The sequence below is a fragment of the Mus pahari genome, chromosome 21 (assembly GCF_900095145.1).
Source record: "Mus pahari chromosome 21, PAHARI_EIJ_v1.1, whole genome shotgun sequence".
In the NCBI taxonomy this organism is placed as follows: Eukaryota; Metazoa; Chordata; class Mammalia; order Rodentia; family Muridae; genus Mus; species Mus pahari.
Genome location: NC_034610.1, coordinates 24325277 through 24339536, shown reverse-complemented (window position 1 = coordinate 24339536; position 14260 = coordinate 24325277). Strand labels below are relative to the sequence as shown.

At 54.0% G+C, this 14260-nt stretch overlaps 1 protein-coding gene across 2 annotated transcripts in view; it reads left to right on the top strand.

The window, feature by feature from the left end:
- The window catches only part of Mtch1 (mitochondrial carrier 1), a 15640-nt gene extending 3165 nt beyond the window's left edge, over positions 1–12475 (top strand). The window contains exons 2-12 of one of the 2 annotated variants that reach the window (XM_021220935.1): positions 1685–1769; positions 3730–3836; positions 4117–4194; positions 4496–4553; positions 4779–4830; positions 5838–5897; positions 8600–8693; positions 10645–10692; positions 10779–10846; positions 11033–11108; positions 11781–12475. In XM_021220935.1, coding sequence (XP_021076594.1) covers positions 1685–1769; positions 3730–3836; positions 4117–4194; positions 4496–4553; positions 4779–4830; positions 5838–5897; positions 8600–8693; positions 10645–10692; positions 10779–10846; positions 11033–11108; positions 11781–11852 — 798 coding nt within the window. In that variant the 3' untranslated portion in view covers positions 11853–12475. Of the gene's footprint in view, positions 1–1684; positions 1770–3729; positions 3837–4116; positions 4195–4495; positions 4554–4778; positions 4831–5837; positions 5898–8599; positions 8745–10644; positions 10693–10778; positions 10847–11032; positions 11109–11780 lie in introns of both variants that reach the window. The other variant, XM_021220933.2, reaches the window with a different exon arrangement.
- The last annotated feature ends 1785 nt before the right edge of the window (positions 12476–14260 follow it).

Genomic DNA, 14260 nt, shown 5'->3' with positions numbered 1-14260 from the left:
AAAAAAAAAAACAAAAAAAGAAGGAGACATTTACACTCAGCCCCCTTCAGTATATCCCAGAGTCAGAGTCACTGGAGCAATGTGAACTTTGATGAAACACCTTCCTAAGGAAAGTGACGGGAAAGCAGCAGCCAGCAGACCACCCAGCGCTGCTGCCGAGGCCTGGCTTCCTAACCTGTGGGCCTGTCCCTTGCTGCTGCTCGGCTCTGTCCTGAGGGCCCAAGGGAGGTTGTCCTCATCCCACTTAGACTATGGGCTGTGCCCCTCACCTCATTGCTGGCAGCAGAGCTTCTCATTGACTGGCAAACTTAGCACCCTGGCTCCTCCACAGGGGCCCCATATGGCTATGGTGACCCAGGCCTCTCGCTGTCTGTGGGTTTGACAGATCCCCCGTTCTAATGCACTGTTTTACAGTGAAGATTGTAGAGGTTGTGTTGAAATGAGGGCCATCTTGTCGCAGCGCTACAGAGTGAGATTAGAGCACAGCCATACAGTTGGGTCTAAGGCCACACTTGCTAAGCCTGAAACTGGGAGGTATTTACAGTAAGCTTAGAGGGATTTGGGGGTAAGGGGCAGTGCAGAGCTATCTAAAGCTATCTAAACTGAGACCCCCAGGCCACTGTTAGTATGTTGGGATTTAGGTTGGAATGAAGTTTTGTCCTGAAAATGAGAATTAGCAGATTTATTCTCAGGAGAACGGAGAGTAAAACACATAAAAACGGGTGCTTTGGGCCAGCGAATTGGTTCAACAGGTAAAGACACATGTCGTCAGATGTGACGGGTTTCCTGAGTTAAATCCCCAGAACCAGGAATTCCCAGGGCGGAATGAGAACCAGTTCCTGCAAATTGTCTTCCGACCTCCACGTGCATGCCACAACATGCCGTGTTCATAAAAATTAGTGTTCAAAAAAATTAATCCCAGCACTTGGGAGACAGAGGCAGGCAGATTTCTGAGTTAGAGGCCAGCCTGGTCTACAGAGTGAGTTCCAGGACAGCCAGGGCTACACAGAGAAACCCTGTCTTGAAAAACAAAAACAAACAAACAAACAAAAAAATCATAGTGTTGAAAAGAAAATTGAATGTGTGTTTCTGGGCCAGCGAGATGATTCAGTCAGTAAAGACGCCTGCTGCCAAAGACACTTGAGGACCTGAACTGAATCCAAAGGACCTACATGGTAGAAGGACAACACCAACTCGTGCAAGTTGTCCTCTGGACTCCATACACACTCTGTGGATGCGTGCACCCATGTACAAACACACAGGGATGCAAAATGTACACAGCAGCCTGAAGGGTGGAAGGAGAGCATCAACTCAGCGAAGTTGTCCCTGACTACACTCAGCCTGCACTTTAGTCACCATCTACCCACCATGCACTGCGCCCTAGTCTTTCTCTTCCCATCATGCACACAATAATAATAGACAAACAGGTTAAATGTAGTAAACGGCTCTTAAATAATGAAATAAAAGATGGGAGTTTGTGCATTGATACTGTCTAACATTGAGGTTGTGGAGGGTTTGTGAATTAGAATGGGGCTAAGGTGGGACCAAGGACTAGCTAGACACTGATAAAGGGACACCAGCTGAAGATTGCCTGGGAGATGGAGTCAGCCATGTAGGAGTTGGAGCCAGGAGGCTGTGGGCTGCCTTCCAGTGACCCTTCCTTTTGTCTCTGTTGATTCTGAAGGTGGGTCATGAGCCGATGCCCCCAACCCTGGGGACCAATGTGCTGGGGAGGAAGGTCCTCTACTTGCCGAGCTTCTTCACCTATGGTGAGTGCCACGGGTTCCCTTACCTGACATCCTACTGTGCAGTGTGGCCCCAGGAGCCAGTGCCAGCTCTAAGGAGGAGACCTGAGAGCAGAAGGCAGTAGGGGTCCGGTGGGAGCCTGGGAGTGTGCAGCCCCAGATATTCTCTGCATGTCTCCCTGCTGCATGACCTCGCGGTGCCTGACTTCTGAGCCACCTTCCCCGCTCTCTACACTCACTTTTGGCAGAACCACAGGTTGGGTTCTTTTCCAGTTTTGCCTTCAGTTCTGAGTGTGCTCTAGGACCAGGCAGAATGGGCCATTTGGTGAGGAAATGTGTTTGTGTTTATTTTACGATCGATCGGTATAGGGTTGATATAGGGGAAGAGGGAAACCATATAAGTAGACCACCCCACCCTCCATTGTACACAAAGATAATGAGCACAACAAGCCTGTGGCAACCCGGCTTTCTCAGATCTGCCTGCAGTGGCACTGTTAGCAAGGACTCATGTCTGAGGTCATGCCTGTCCACATGGGACCGTCCTGACATCATCTGAGGGCCTCCTGCAAGAGTCAGCCAGCTTTTGAGATGCCCCGACCCAGGTTTTAGAAAGGTTTCAGATCAGATGTTAAGAGCAGATGTCTGCTGGGCGCCTCTGGACACTGGCGGCTCCTCAGTCAGGAAGTGCCTGGCTGACTTGCTGTCTAGAACTGTCTCGCTGTCTAGAACTGTCTGGCCAGTGTGTCCTCCTCCCCCTCACTGCGGCAGAGAGCCCCACAGCTGTGGACATTCTGTGGTGGAAGGCTGGAATCCTTGGGAGTTGGGAGGAGTCGCAGACTCTACAGATAGGCGGTGGGGCAGGAGCAGCTCCTGAGAGGTCCTCGGAACAGTTCTGTCTGTTCTACCTGACAGCTCATAGAAGTGGCAAAACCCTGGAGCTGGCTATAGGCACCACACAGAGGCTCTGCCTGAGCCCGCCCCTCAGTGTACTCTAGAGTCGGGCAGCCTTGCCCAGCCCCCAGTCCTCAGGCCCCTCATGGCCTTCCCCAGTCCTTTCTTCCCTGCCCCACCCCCTCCTCAGGAAGCTGTGGTCCAGGCAACGGGTGCACTGCCCTGTCCCTGGAAATCCTCCCCGAGTGACGTGGAGTCACGCTGGCAGATCTATTGCAGAGGAGAAAAGGGCACTCGTGCCCGTCACTTCCTGTGTGCAGTGCTAGAGAGCCGACGTCACAGGTCTGGAAGCAGATCACAGCTAGGGAGCGCTGGGCTGGCTTCCAGGGTTTAGAGAAATAGCACCTTCTTGAACTCAGGTTAAATGTAATCAGGGAGTGCAAGACATCACATGCTGCATATGAGATACAGCCATGGGACAGCAAGTCTCCATTGTCACCTGACCCTCCAGGTCTCCCCAGTGCTATTCTGTTTCTGTTTGTCCCTTACTAACAGGAACCAGCAGCTGCCAGGGGCATCACATCGTAGGTGTAGCACAGCACAGTAACAGGGACTGGGGTGTCCCCGGCTGCAGCTTGCCCAGGAGAGCTTCCAGGTCTGCCCTCCCATCCCGTTTCTTCCCCCCTCCCTAAGGTGGGGAAGGACATCCCTGCCTGTGGACGCCCCACCCCCACCCCAAGAAAAACACTTTATAAGCAGCTGAAATTGGTTTTGGATTACAGCATTCCAGCTGCTGAGTTGAGAAACGACAGTTGAGTTTGCCAAGTAGTTTTCACAGCTAAGGAAAAGCAAGCAAGCAAGAAGTCCAGTGAGCTTATTTGTCAGAAGAACGCTGGAACGTTTTTTTTTTACCAAAAGAGACAGGTCAGACAACACTTGGGATTGGAGTTGGCCCGTGTCGGGCCCTGTATACTCACTCCCTCGGGCTGCATCCGGCCCATGATTGGGAAACCACTGGTCTGGGTGTGTGGTCCGGCAGTGGGTGTCCCGGGCTGGGTGTGACGCGCCCCCACCCCCCTTTGCTTCCTTATAGCCAAGTACATTGTGCAGGTGGATGGGAAGATAGGGCTCTTCCGGGGCCTGAGCCCCCGCCTGATGTCCAACGCCTTGTCCACTGTGACCCGCGGCAGCATGAAGAAGGTGAGCAGTTGCCGGGAATCCCCCAGGCTCCAGTCACTACCAGGTACAGCCTGCCGGCCCCATATCACTTTCTGTGCAGACCCCAGCACATGGCCCCGGGTTTGTGCTTGGAAGGCCTCCTGTACCACAGGCCTCCCTCCCTCCCACAGCTGTGGCAGCTGTGACTCTGGCTTTCCCACTCAGTGTCCCAAGCCTGGTGGCTATGACAGCCCAGACAGTGGGCGCAATGCCTCGAGTCCCTGAGGTGTGCGTCTGAGTCTCACGGTGTGTTTGTGGTCAGGTTTTCCCTCCAGATGAGATGGAGCAGGTTTCCAACAAGGATGACATGAAGACCTCACTCAAGAAAGTTGTGAAGGAGGTGGGTGTCAAAGGTCAGAGAGGAGAGCTCTCATCCCCAGGTGGCCAGGTCCTTAGTCTTGCCTGGGTGAAAGAAATCTTAGCTGGATACTCCAAGGGACTTCCCTCCCTACAACATGCTCCTTTCGCTGCTCTGGACCAGGATGGCAGCATACCTCAGGGAGGGATTAGGGTGGGAGTAGGGGTGGGCAGCATCCTTGACAGACTGAGGCCTGAGGAGTGAGTCCGGTCTTCCCTACATAGACTTGTAGCTCCCCTCGGATCCCAGGCCTGATGGCATCCCCCACACCCTTCTCTTGCAGACATCGTATGAGATGATGATGCAGTGCGTATCGCGCATGCTGGCCCATCCCTTACACGGTAAGAACATGGCAGCTGAGCCCACTATAGTACAGATGGATGGATATAGGCTGGCCCCACCATAAGCCATGGATTATGGCTGGGAAGAGGCAGGGGGCGACAGGAGACGAGCTCGGGCCCTTCCCAGTCAGAGGCAATGCTGTGGCTATGGTGGCCTGGATACCACAGAGGTAGGGTGCTGAGCCATCAGCCCTCCAGGTCACCCTGAGCTTTCTCTCCCCTCAGTGATCTCGATGCGATGCATGGTGCAGTTTGTGGGACGGGAGGCCAAGTACAGGTAGGTGACGCCTGGGTGACTCTGTCCCGCCTCTTGCTAGGAATAGCACCACCACTGCCTTTTGCCCCTCCCTCATCTGAGTCTCCTAGGGAGCCTTGGCTCTTCACAGAGGCGGGTGTGGAGCCTTGATGCCCTCCTGGGCTGCTAGAGTTTGTCAGGGTCAGCTGTGAGCTGGGGTCGCCTCCCGGACATCTAGGGTTCTCTGTCTTCCAAAACCTGTTCCTCTCATCCTTTACAAGAGGAAGCCTGCCCCTCGCGTGCATAGCGCTCAGTGCATCCGGGAGGCCTGTGGCCCAAGCACACAGCCTTTTCCTCTGCTATTTCCTGGCTTTGGTTGTTTTCTGCACAGTTGCTTGATTCCCCAGACTGAAATAGGAGGCTGGTAAATGACCGGAGGGGACAGCTTGGCTGAAACCCCAGTGGGTCAGGCTGCTGTCATGAGAAGAACACAGGGTGTGGCGGGTGTTGGAGCCCAGGACCAGCTCTAGCTAGCCTGGCTTCTGTGCCTGGCACGTCCACCTGGGCTGTACAACAACTCTTGGGGCCAGCTGCTGTTTCCAGTCACAGGTCACGGGGGTGTAGTGGTGGTATGGGACAGGAAGTCACAGCCTGCCCTCTTCATCTCTAGCAGGCTGTGCTGCAGGGCTCAGACCCCAGCTTGCTGGGTGAGAGGGCTGGACGGTTTTTTTCCTGGGTTAATCCAAGGTCCTCTGCTGCCCTGTGCAGGTGCTTCCTTCTGTCCTCCCCTTCCTGTCCTCACTGGCCTCAGGTCCTCTGCTCCGAGCTTGCTTGGCTCATGAGAGCCTCGGCGTGAGGTGCAGGCGTGGGAATTGGAGGTCCTAGATCAGGAGGACGAGTGGTGTGAACTCACCCCACCCCAAAAGCTCTTTTTTTCTCCCCATGGGGTCTTCTTGGTAATAGACTCCCCTCCCGGTTAGCACCTGCTGATCTGATTAAGGTTGAGTGGTGGCCTCTGCTGGGTGACCTTCTCCATCTTGCCTCCCTAGTGGCGTGCTGAGTTCTATTGGGAAGATCTTCAAGGAGGAGGGGCTGCTGGGATTCTTCGTGTACGTGAGTTTATTCACTGTAACAGCCATGCTTGGCTCCGCTAACAGGTGTGTTCTCAGTCCCTTGGGTCGCAGCTGCTGCCCTCCACTAACCACATGAGTGTGCCCCGGGGTGAGCAGGTTGCAGCAGCTGTGTTTTTGCAGTTTGCGGCATGTTGGGGACCAGAACTACCTAAGCCCTTTCAGGTCCCAGCTTACATGAAAGTGAGCTTGGGCGAGGGCTGGAGCTCAGTGGTAGGATGTGTGTGCAGCACGATGAGGGCCTGGGCTTTGCACCCAGTACTACGCGCGTGTACACACACACACACACACACACACACACACACACACTATCACATGCTGAGGAGATGAGGTAGCCAGCCCCTGCCAGGCGGCATCTGGGCCCTGGGGTTGCCAGGGACACAGAGCAGGTCTTCAGAAGCCAGAGCACTGTTAGTCCTTGACGCTGTTGCCAAAGGTGACTGTCAAGCTGGGACTTGGACTAAGAATTGGGTGCTGGCAGTGTACCCTCTGCCTCCAGCCAGTGGGCTCTGTTGTAACAATTACTGGACACTGAATGCTCAAGATGATTTTCACAGAAACCCATGTTTCTGTCTTCCCTTGCCAAGTCAGAAAAGCAGCCCCTTTGGGTCTGTGTTTCCACAGGTCAGCCATTAGCAGGGGCTCAGAGACCTGTGTCTCTGGGCACATGATCTCCTGAGGGCCGTAGACCCCACACTCTTGGCCTTGAGCCCAGCTTCCCCACAAAGAAAGCTCAGATCATAAAGACTATCCAGAAAGAAGGAGCTTCGGACGACTGGGAAGCCAGGCTGATAAGTGTGGTTTTTGTTTCCGTCATTTGAAGGCCCAGGCAGTGGCCTACACTGATCATGTGCACAGCAGGCTAAGGTGGGCTCCACGCTAATCTCTCTCTCTCTCTTTTAAAAGATTTATTTATCTATTTATTTATGTGTGTGAGGACACTGTAGCTGTACAGATGGCTGTGAACCTTTATGTAGTTGTTGGGAATTGAATTTTTAGGACCTCCGCTTGCTCTGGTCAATCCTGCTTGCTTAGTCCCTGCTCACTCTGGCCCAACAATTTTACATTGTAGTTGACTTTGGACTCCCCAAAAGAGGGCGTCAGATCTCATTGTAGGTGGTTGTGAGCCACCATGTGGTTGCTGGGATTTGAACCCAGGACCTTCGGAAGAGCAGTCGGTGCTCTTACCCACTGAGCCATCTCCCCAGCTCTCACACTAATCTCTTGAGCTGTGATTCCCCTGGCTTGTCAGATGTCTTTATGATGCATTTTAGTTAGGAAATGGCTCAGAATAGAGACAGAGACAGATTGTCTCTCTCAATGGAGGTGATTCTGCCCCCTGGCGTCCTTGGTGATGTCCAGGGTGTCTTGTAGATTTCCAGAGTTGGCACAGAGGACAGTTAGGTGTGGCTCAGCTCCACATGGCCACAGAGCAAAGGTTGAAAAACCCATCTCTGCACACAGCCATGTGTGAGCACACGGATTCAGGTGCTAGGGACATCAGACCTGACACAGCGCCCAGCACTGGGCAGCTGTGTGGCAGGCTCACATCCAGAGCATGCTTCCTTTGGAGTTTAAAGGCTCAGAAAGTGCCTACCGGGGAAAGGCATACATCCACCAGAGAGAGCCTTTGGTGACCGCCCTCTGAACACCGGTGTGCCACCTAACACTTTCTTGGACTTTCATTTATAAGACTAAAGAAAAGAAGATGTATGTGCTTGTTGCTTTTATGTGTGTAGCTGCACAAGTTTACGTACACCACGTATACACAGGAGCCACAGAGGCCAGGAGAAGCCTTAGATCCCTGGTACTAGAGCCGAGCCAGGGCCTTTGCAAAAGCGCTCTGAACTGCTGGGCCATCTCTCTGGCCACTGTCACAGGGAACCTTCTGATCCTGATTTAGAGAGCCGTTTGCCCTCAAGGCTGTCACTGTGCAGGGTAGCGGTCCTTGCAAGCAGTTGAGTGGTGTGTTGCAAACGCTTGCATGGCACATTGTAGGTGGAACAGGATGGAGAACAGAGACATTAAGCTGCTCTCTGAGAACTGGTCTAGAGCAGCCACCAAGAGGAGTAGCCACCGACAGGCACTCCTCTGTGATCTGTATTTGTCTGGTGTGGCTGCTTTTACACTATGACACTAGGGCTTCTGCATACTGAAAACACCTTGTGACACCACTAACTAGCTTGTGATACCTGAGACCTCCGTGTGTGAGGACAACAGGCGCCTGCCCAGGGTGGCTGTAATATTCCTTGCAAACTCTGCCACAAGACTGGGGCCTTGAGTGCTGCAGGTATAAGCTGGGTGCTGCAGGTGTAAGTTGGGAGCTGCAGGTGTAAGCTGGGAGCTGCAGGTGTAAGCTGAATGCTGCAGGTGTAAGCTGAATGCTGCAGGTGTAAGCTAGGAGCTGCAGGTGTAAGCTGGCACTGCAGGTGTAAGCTGGGCACTGCAGGTGTAAGCTGGGCGCAGCATGTGTAAGCTGGGCACTGCAGGAGTAAGCTGGGCACTGCAGGTGTAAGCTGGGTGCAGCAGGTATAAGCTGGGCACTGCAGGTGTAAGCTGGGTGCAGCATGTGTAAGCTGGGCACTGCAGGTGTAAGCTGGGCACTGCAGGAGTAAGCTGGGTGCAGCCTGCCCACTTCCAGGTCTCCTCCCTGCTCATCTCTGCTCACCTTATTTTTTTAGCGGCTTAATCCCTCACCTCCTGGGCGATGTGGTTTTCTTGTGGGGCTGTAACCTGCTGGCCCACTTCATCAATGCCTACTTGGTGGACGACAGCGTGAGTGACACCCCAGGGGGGCTGGGAAACGACCAGAATCCAGGTTCCCAGGTTGGTTGGAGCAAGGGCTCGCCTTTCTTTCTGTGTGCTGGTGCCCAGGGTCTGGGATAGGCTGGGACTTTGGGATTTTTCTCTACCTGAGGGTGAGAGGGGACCCTAAGTATGCCTGAAACTTCTCGGTGAATGAGCAAGGGTAGCTAGTACCCGCAGTCCTTTAACCTTCCTAGTTTGTGTTTTTAAAACCCACTGAGATCTGGGTGGAGGTGGTGGCGCACGTCTTTAGTCCCTGCACTTGGGAGGCAGAGGCAGGTGGATCTCTGAGTTCAGGGCCAGCCTGGTCTACAGAGTAAGTTCCAGTGCTACACAGAGAAACCCTGTCTCAAAAAATAAAAGAACCCCACTGTGGCCAGCCATAAAACCCCAGTACTTGGGAGGCAGAGGCAGGCTACATATGGAGACTCTTCTCAAAAGCAAAGCAACCTGCTTCTGTCCACCCGTCGGCTCTGCCTGCCGGGGAGGCAGCACAGATAGATGGCACCCCGGGCTAGGATGGTGCTCTTGTTCAGCCTGCTTTGGCTGCTGAAGTCTGTAGACCTCACCTGCATGGGTCAGAAGGCCTGGGCACCTGACAGATTGATGGGTTCTGCTCAATCAGGATGGGGATCATGGACCATCAGTGGGTTAGGGTTCCTAGAAGACGGGCATCCTAGCATCAGGAGTGGCCAGGCCTGGAGGGATAGGGGAGGAGTTGTTCATGGTCCGTGGGTGTCTATTGGCTCAGGCTGGCAACCCTGGGGGAGATGTGAGGAGACTGGTGGCCCCATAACCTGGGTAGACGGCTCTTCACTGCCCTTTTGGTGCCTACAAATAAAAGTGGGTTTGTAGAGATGCAGTGACATTGACACATGCGCACAGATCTTAGGGGCCTGCGGGTGGGTGGGCAGGCGCTGTGGGACAGTTTCCTGTGTCCCACAGTAAGGCCCTTGCCTGGCTTTCTGGGTCAGGGAGCACAGCCTGCCCAGGCTGCTTATACACCTTTGTGGGCAGTCAGCTCTGGCATGGAAGATGCATTCTCTGTGAACTCTCAGGCTAAAAGAGGCTGCCAGACCGCAAGGCCAGCAGCCACATCTTCTGTAGGGGATCTGGGGCATCCTGTAGTGGATGACCACTTGAAAAGACACTAAAGGCCAAGCATCACCTTTTTTAGTGAGAGCTGTTTTCTGGGGAAAGTCAAGCTTTAGGGATAGGCATCTGAGGCTTGGTGAGATTGGGGTGGCAATAGCCCAGAGGGACCACATGCTTCATGCCCAGACCAGGCTCTGACTAGGATGCTGGGTGGAACTAGGCTCTGTCCTAGGATGCTGGGTGGGACCAGGCTCTGTCCTAGGATGCTGGGTGGGACCAGGCTCTGTCCTAGGATGCTGGGTAGGACCAGGCTCTGTCCTAGGATGCTGGGTAGGACCAGGCTCTGTCCTAGGATGCTGGGTGGAACCAGGCTCTGTCCTAGGATGCTGGGTGGAACCAGGCTCTGTCCTGGGATGCTGGGTGGGACCAGGCTCTGTCCTGGGATGCTGGGTGGGACCAGGCTCTGTCCTAGGATGCTGGGTGGGACCAGGCTCTGTCCAGGACTCTGGGTGGAAGCTTGTCCTTTGACTGGGAATCCCTCACCAGCTGTAACTGTGCCATGCTAGGGTAGCTAGCTATCAAGCAGATGTGGGCCACACCTAGAGCTCTGGGTCCTGTGGGGTACCACACAAGGTGGTAAATGAGCCTGTTCCTCTCGAATCCTACAGGTCCCTTCAGCCTGGTAGCCTAATGGGGAGGTCACAGGAGGAGCTGTCCTGGAAAGGGGGGGGGTGGAGGGTGAGGTGAGGCAAGGTAAGGGTACCACAGAACTGCAGTCTGCCCCTGACACCCCTGAGGAAAACCCTGCTTCCTTTCTATCCTACAGTTCAGCCAGGCCCTGGCCATCCGGAGCTACACCAAGTTTGTGATGGGGGTAAGTTCGTGTACGGCCCTCAAGGGCCACAGTGGGCTGGAGGCAGGTCTCATGGACTGCCGGCACTGACACCATGTGCTTTCCAGATTGCAGTGAGCATGCTGACCTACCCCTTCCTGCTCGTTGGAGATCTCATGGCAGTGAACAACTGTGGGTACGTGTGTACCCTTCCACCTGGCCCCCTACCAAGGCTGCTGGGACATCCCGATGAGCCCTTCCAGCCCCCCACCTACACATAATTCCCTGTGGGGTTAGTGTGGTGTGGGAATGGGCATGGGTACAGCTCCTCTAAGTTCTCTGGTCCTCACTGACAACATGTCTGAGCCCGTGTTCTCCACAGGCTTCGGGCTGGACTCCCTCCCTATTCCCCTGTGTTCAAGTCCTGGATCCACTGCTGGAAGTACCTGAGTGTGCAGGTGAGCGTGCTGGGCTGGGGGCTCCTGGCTGCTGGGGGAGGGAGGAGGAACAGCAGCAGCAGCCTGGAGGAACCATCTCAGGAGAGGGTAAATGGTAAAAGCTGCAGGGCACTATGTAGGTCCAGAGTAGCTCTGGCTCTGGCTGAGGGGACTGAAACTTGGGCCCTGGGCAACTGAGTGAAATTAAATAAAGGTTGGACTGCCTTTGGAGGTGGCAGGTGGCAGAGCCCAAGAACTCACTCCTCCAGTACCAAGGGTACCTGGGATGTGCTCAGCCAAACTCCTCCATTGGACCCTTCCAGCCTTGGGGGATCTTTAGGATTCGTCTGGGTCTGGTGTGAGCCTGCTAGAGCAGCCATGGCTTCTGGGACTCGATCCTGAAGCCTCCTGTTGGCTGTAGCTCTCCCCGGAGGTGGGGGTGGGAGTGGTCAGGGACCGGGCTCGAGGCTAGGGGCCTTTGCCTTTTCCTGGCCTTGCTTTGCCACTGGTCAAATGAGGTACTGGCCTGAGGAGGAACCAGGAGTGCTGAGTGGTCTTTACTGGGGGCCAGCGAGGTGGCTCAGAAGCCCGGCCACCTGAGTTGGATCTCAGAATCCACAGGAGCGCCCTCACCACAGACACAGTAAAAGGCAGGGCTCCCTCCACACCACTGACGCTGCTCTTCCCTGCCAGGGCCAGCTCTTCCGCGGTTCCAGCCTGCTTTTCCGCCGGGTGTCATCGGGGTCATGCTTTGCCCTAGAGTAACCTAAGCTGCCCGACCAAACATTTATGGGGTCTTAGCCCACCCCTGGTGAGGACCCATCATCTCAGATGCTCAAGGGTGACTCCAGCCCAGCCTGGCTTCATGTCCATATTTGCTGTGTGTCTGTCCAGATGTGGGTTGGTGGAGGTGGGTCACCTGGGACCTGGGGGAGCAGTGTTGGGGTGGCAGTCCCTTCCTGCCCAGAGGTACTGGAGTCCATCTTGTACTCGGGCAGAGGAAGGCTGCAGAGGCAAAGGTTACTCAGTGGCAAGGCTTCCCTGCACCTCCAGCCCGCCTCATCCTGCCAGTCAGCCAGAAGCACCCGTCCTGCTTTGTAAATAGGGCGTCGTCACGCCTGGGCCATGGGAGGCTGGCGCTGTGTTCTGCCCTTGTTCCCAACACTACTTTTCTGATACAAGGGTGGTGCCTTCTCCTGAATAGGAAATCCTGTGACTCCTCCGACTATCCCCTCATCTGCTTGTCTGTGCTGGTGACACCAGGTGTGAGGGTTCAGTCACCTGTGCTGTGTGCGAATATGCACAGGTTACGTAGGCCGACATCTAGTCCTCCCCGTGTGGTAAGATAGACCCATCTCCTTGAATAAATGTATTGGTGGTGATTTGGACTTCTGTGGGAGCCTCTTATTTATTTGAGTTTTGCCAGACCATGTGCTGGTATCATAGGTCTGTGGGTGGCCAGCCTGGGCCAAGGGGTGTGACATGGTTGAGTCCTTGGTCCTGGGGTTTGAGCCTAGTGCCTCTTCACAGAGTAGCAGCTGGCACTTGGGCCTTCTGCCACAGAGATGACAGCTATGTCAGAGTCCCACCGAAGTTGCCAAGTGGCACCTAGCACCTTCTGAAGATGTTCCCCTGGGACAGGACCTTTGGACATGGACCTCCAGGGGTGTCAGTGGCCACTATGAGCACAAGTCTTATTTGTATAACAATGCATATTTTACATTCTCCCCTTTAACGTATGTGAGGCTCTGTAATAGACAGAGACAGCTTTGGGAAGCAAAGGTGTGACAATGTCTCAGCAAAAGGGAACCTGGGACCCTCGGGGCGGGGGAAGAACTCTAAACAGGAGGTTGAGGATGCATAGTTTTTCAGCTCTGTAAAAAATAAGAATGCAGGCTAGAGAGATGGCTCAGCGGGTAAGAGCACTGGCTGCTCTTCCAGAGGCCCCGAGTTCAATTCCCAGCAACCACATGGTGGCTCACAACCATCTGTAATGGGATATGATGCCCTCTTCTGGTGTGTCCAAAGACAGCAACAATTTATTGTTGCTACATAAAAGAATAAATAAATCTTTTTTGTTGTTGTTGCTGTTGTTTTTTTTTTTTTTTTTGGTTTTTGAGACAGGGTTTCTCTGTATAGCCCTGGCTGTCCTGGAACTCACTCTGTAGATCAGGCTAGCCTCGAACTCAGAAATCCACCTGCCTCTGCCTCCCAAATGCTGGGATTAAAGGCATGTACCACCACTACCCAGCTCCTCTGTGCTTAACAGAGGCAGACAGACTGAATTCTCTTGCAATGAGACATTATTTTGCAAAAAGAAAATGTGTGCTTGCTTTCTCCTAAGACTCCGGAGGCTGGGGTCATGGGATGCTGATTCATAGGATAATCAGAAGGACACCTGGAGTAAATGACTTATCAATAAAGGACTGGGCTGTGGTCTACAAGACATGAGCTATCCAGAGAAAGTTTATAGAACAGCAGGACAGAAGCTCTTGGAGAACTGTCTTGAGCAGAGAACACAGAGAGAGTAGCAATCTAGAGATCTCCAGAGAAAACAGATGAGAGAGAGAGCGGACTGGAGAGCTGTCTAGTGAAGCAGGGACGTCAGCTTGGGCCCAGGATTTGCCTTGGAGCCATGTGTTCCGGATGACCCTTTTCTCCGAACCCCTCTCCAAGCCTAGGACCAGCCTCATTGCTGCCTCTGCTAGTGTTGGTCCTCTCTGCAGGGGGCCTGGTGCATATGAGTTGCAGCTTTAGTGGCTTTTCATTCCCCAGGAGGCTTTGGCAGGCAGTCTGCTTCCCAGTGGTCTATTGACAGGGATGGGGGGAGGTACACAGTTTTACCCTGTGTCCTTCAGGTCCAGCATCAAGGCTTGGTAGATCCCGTGCAGATAAACAGTGGTGGGACCCCATGCCCTCCTAACTGTTTAGTTCATTTTCCCTATGCTGGAGAGCCTCACCCCCAGAAAGCAGCAATCTGGGAAGTTGCCCACATCCCGTGTGCAGGCCAGGCTGACTCACATCAGTCATCTAGACCAATGTCCAGAGGATGTCGGCCTAGTGTACCCCCACCACATTGACCATGCTGCTGGGGGAACTTTTCTCCTTGTGTTCCCTTTGTTCTGTTCCTTCCAGTCACCCCCAGATTTAGGGACACTTGTATTTCACAACTG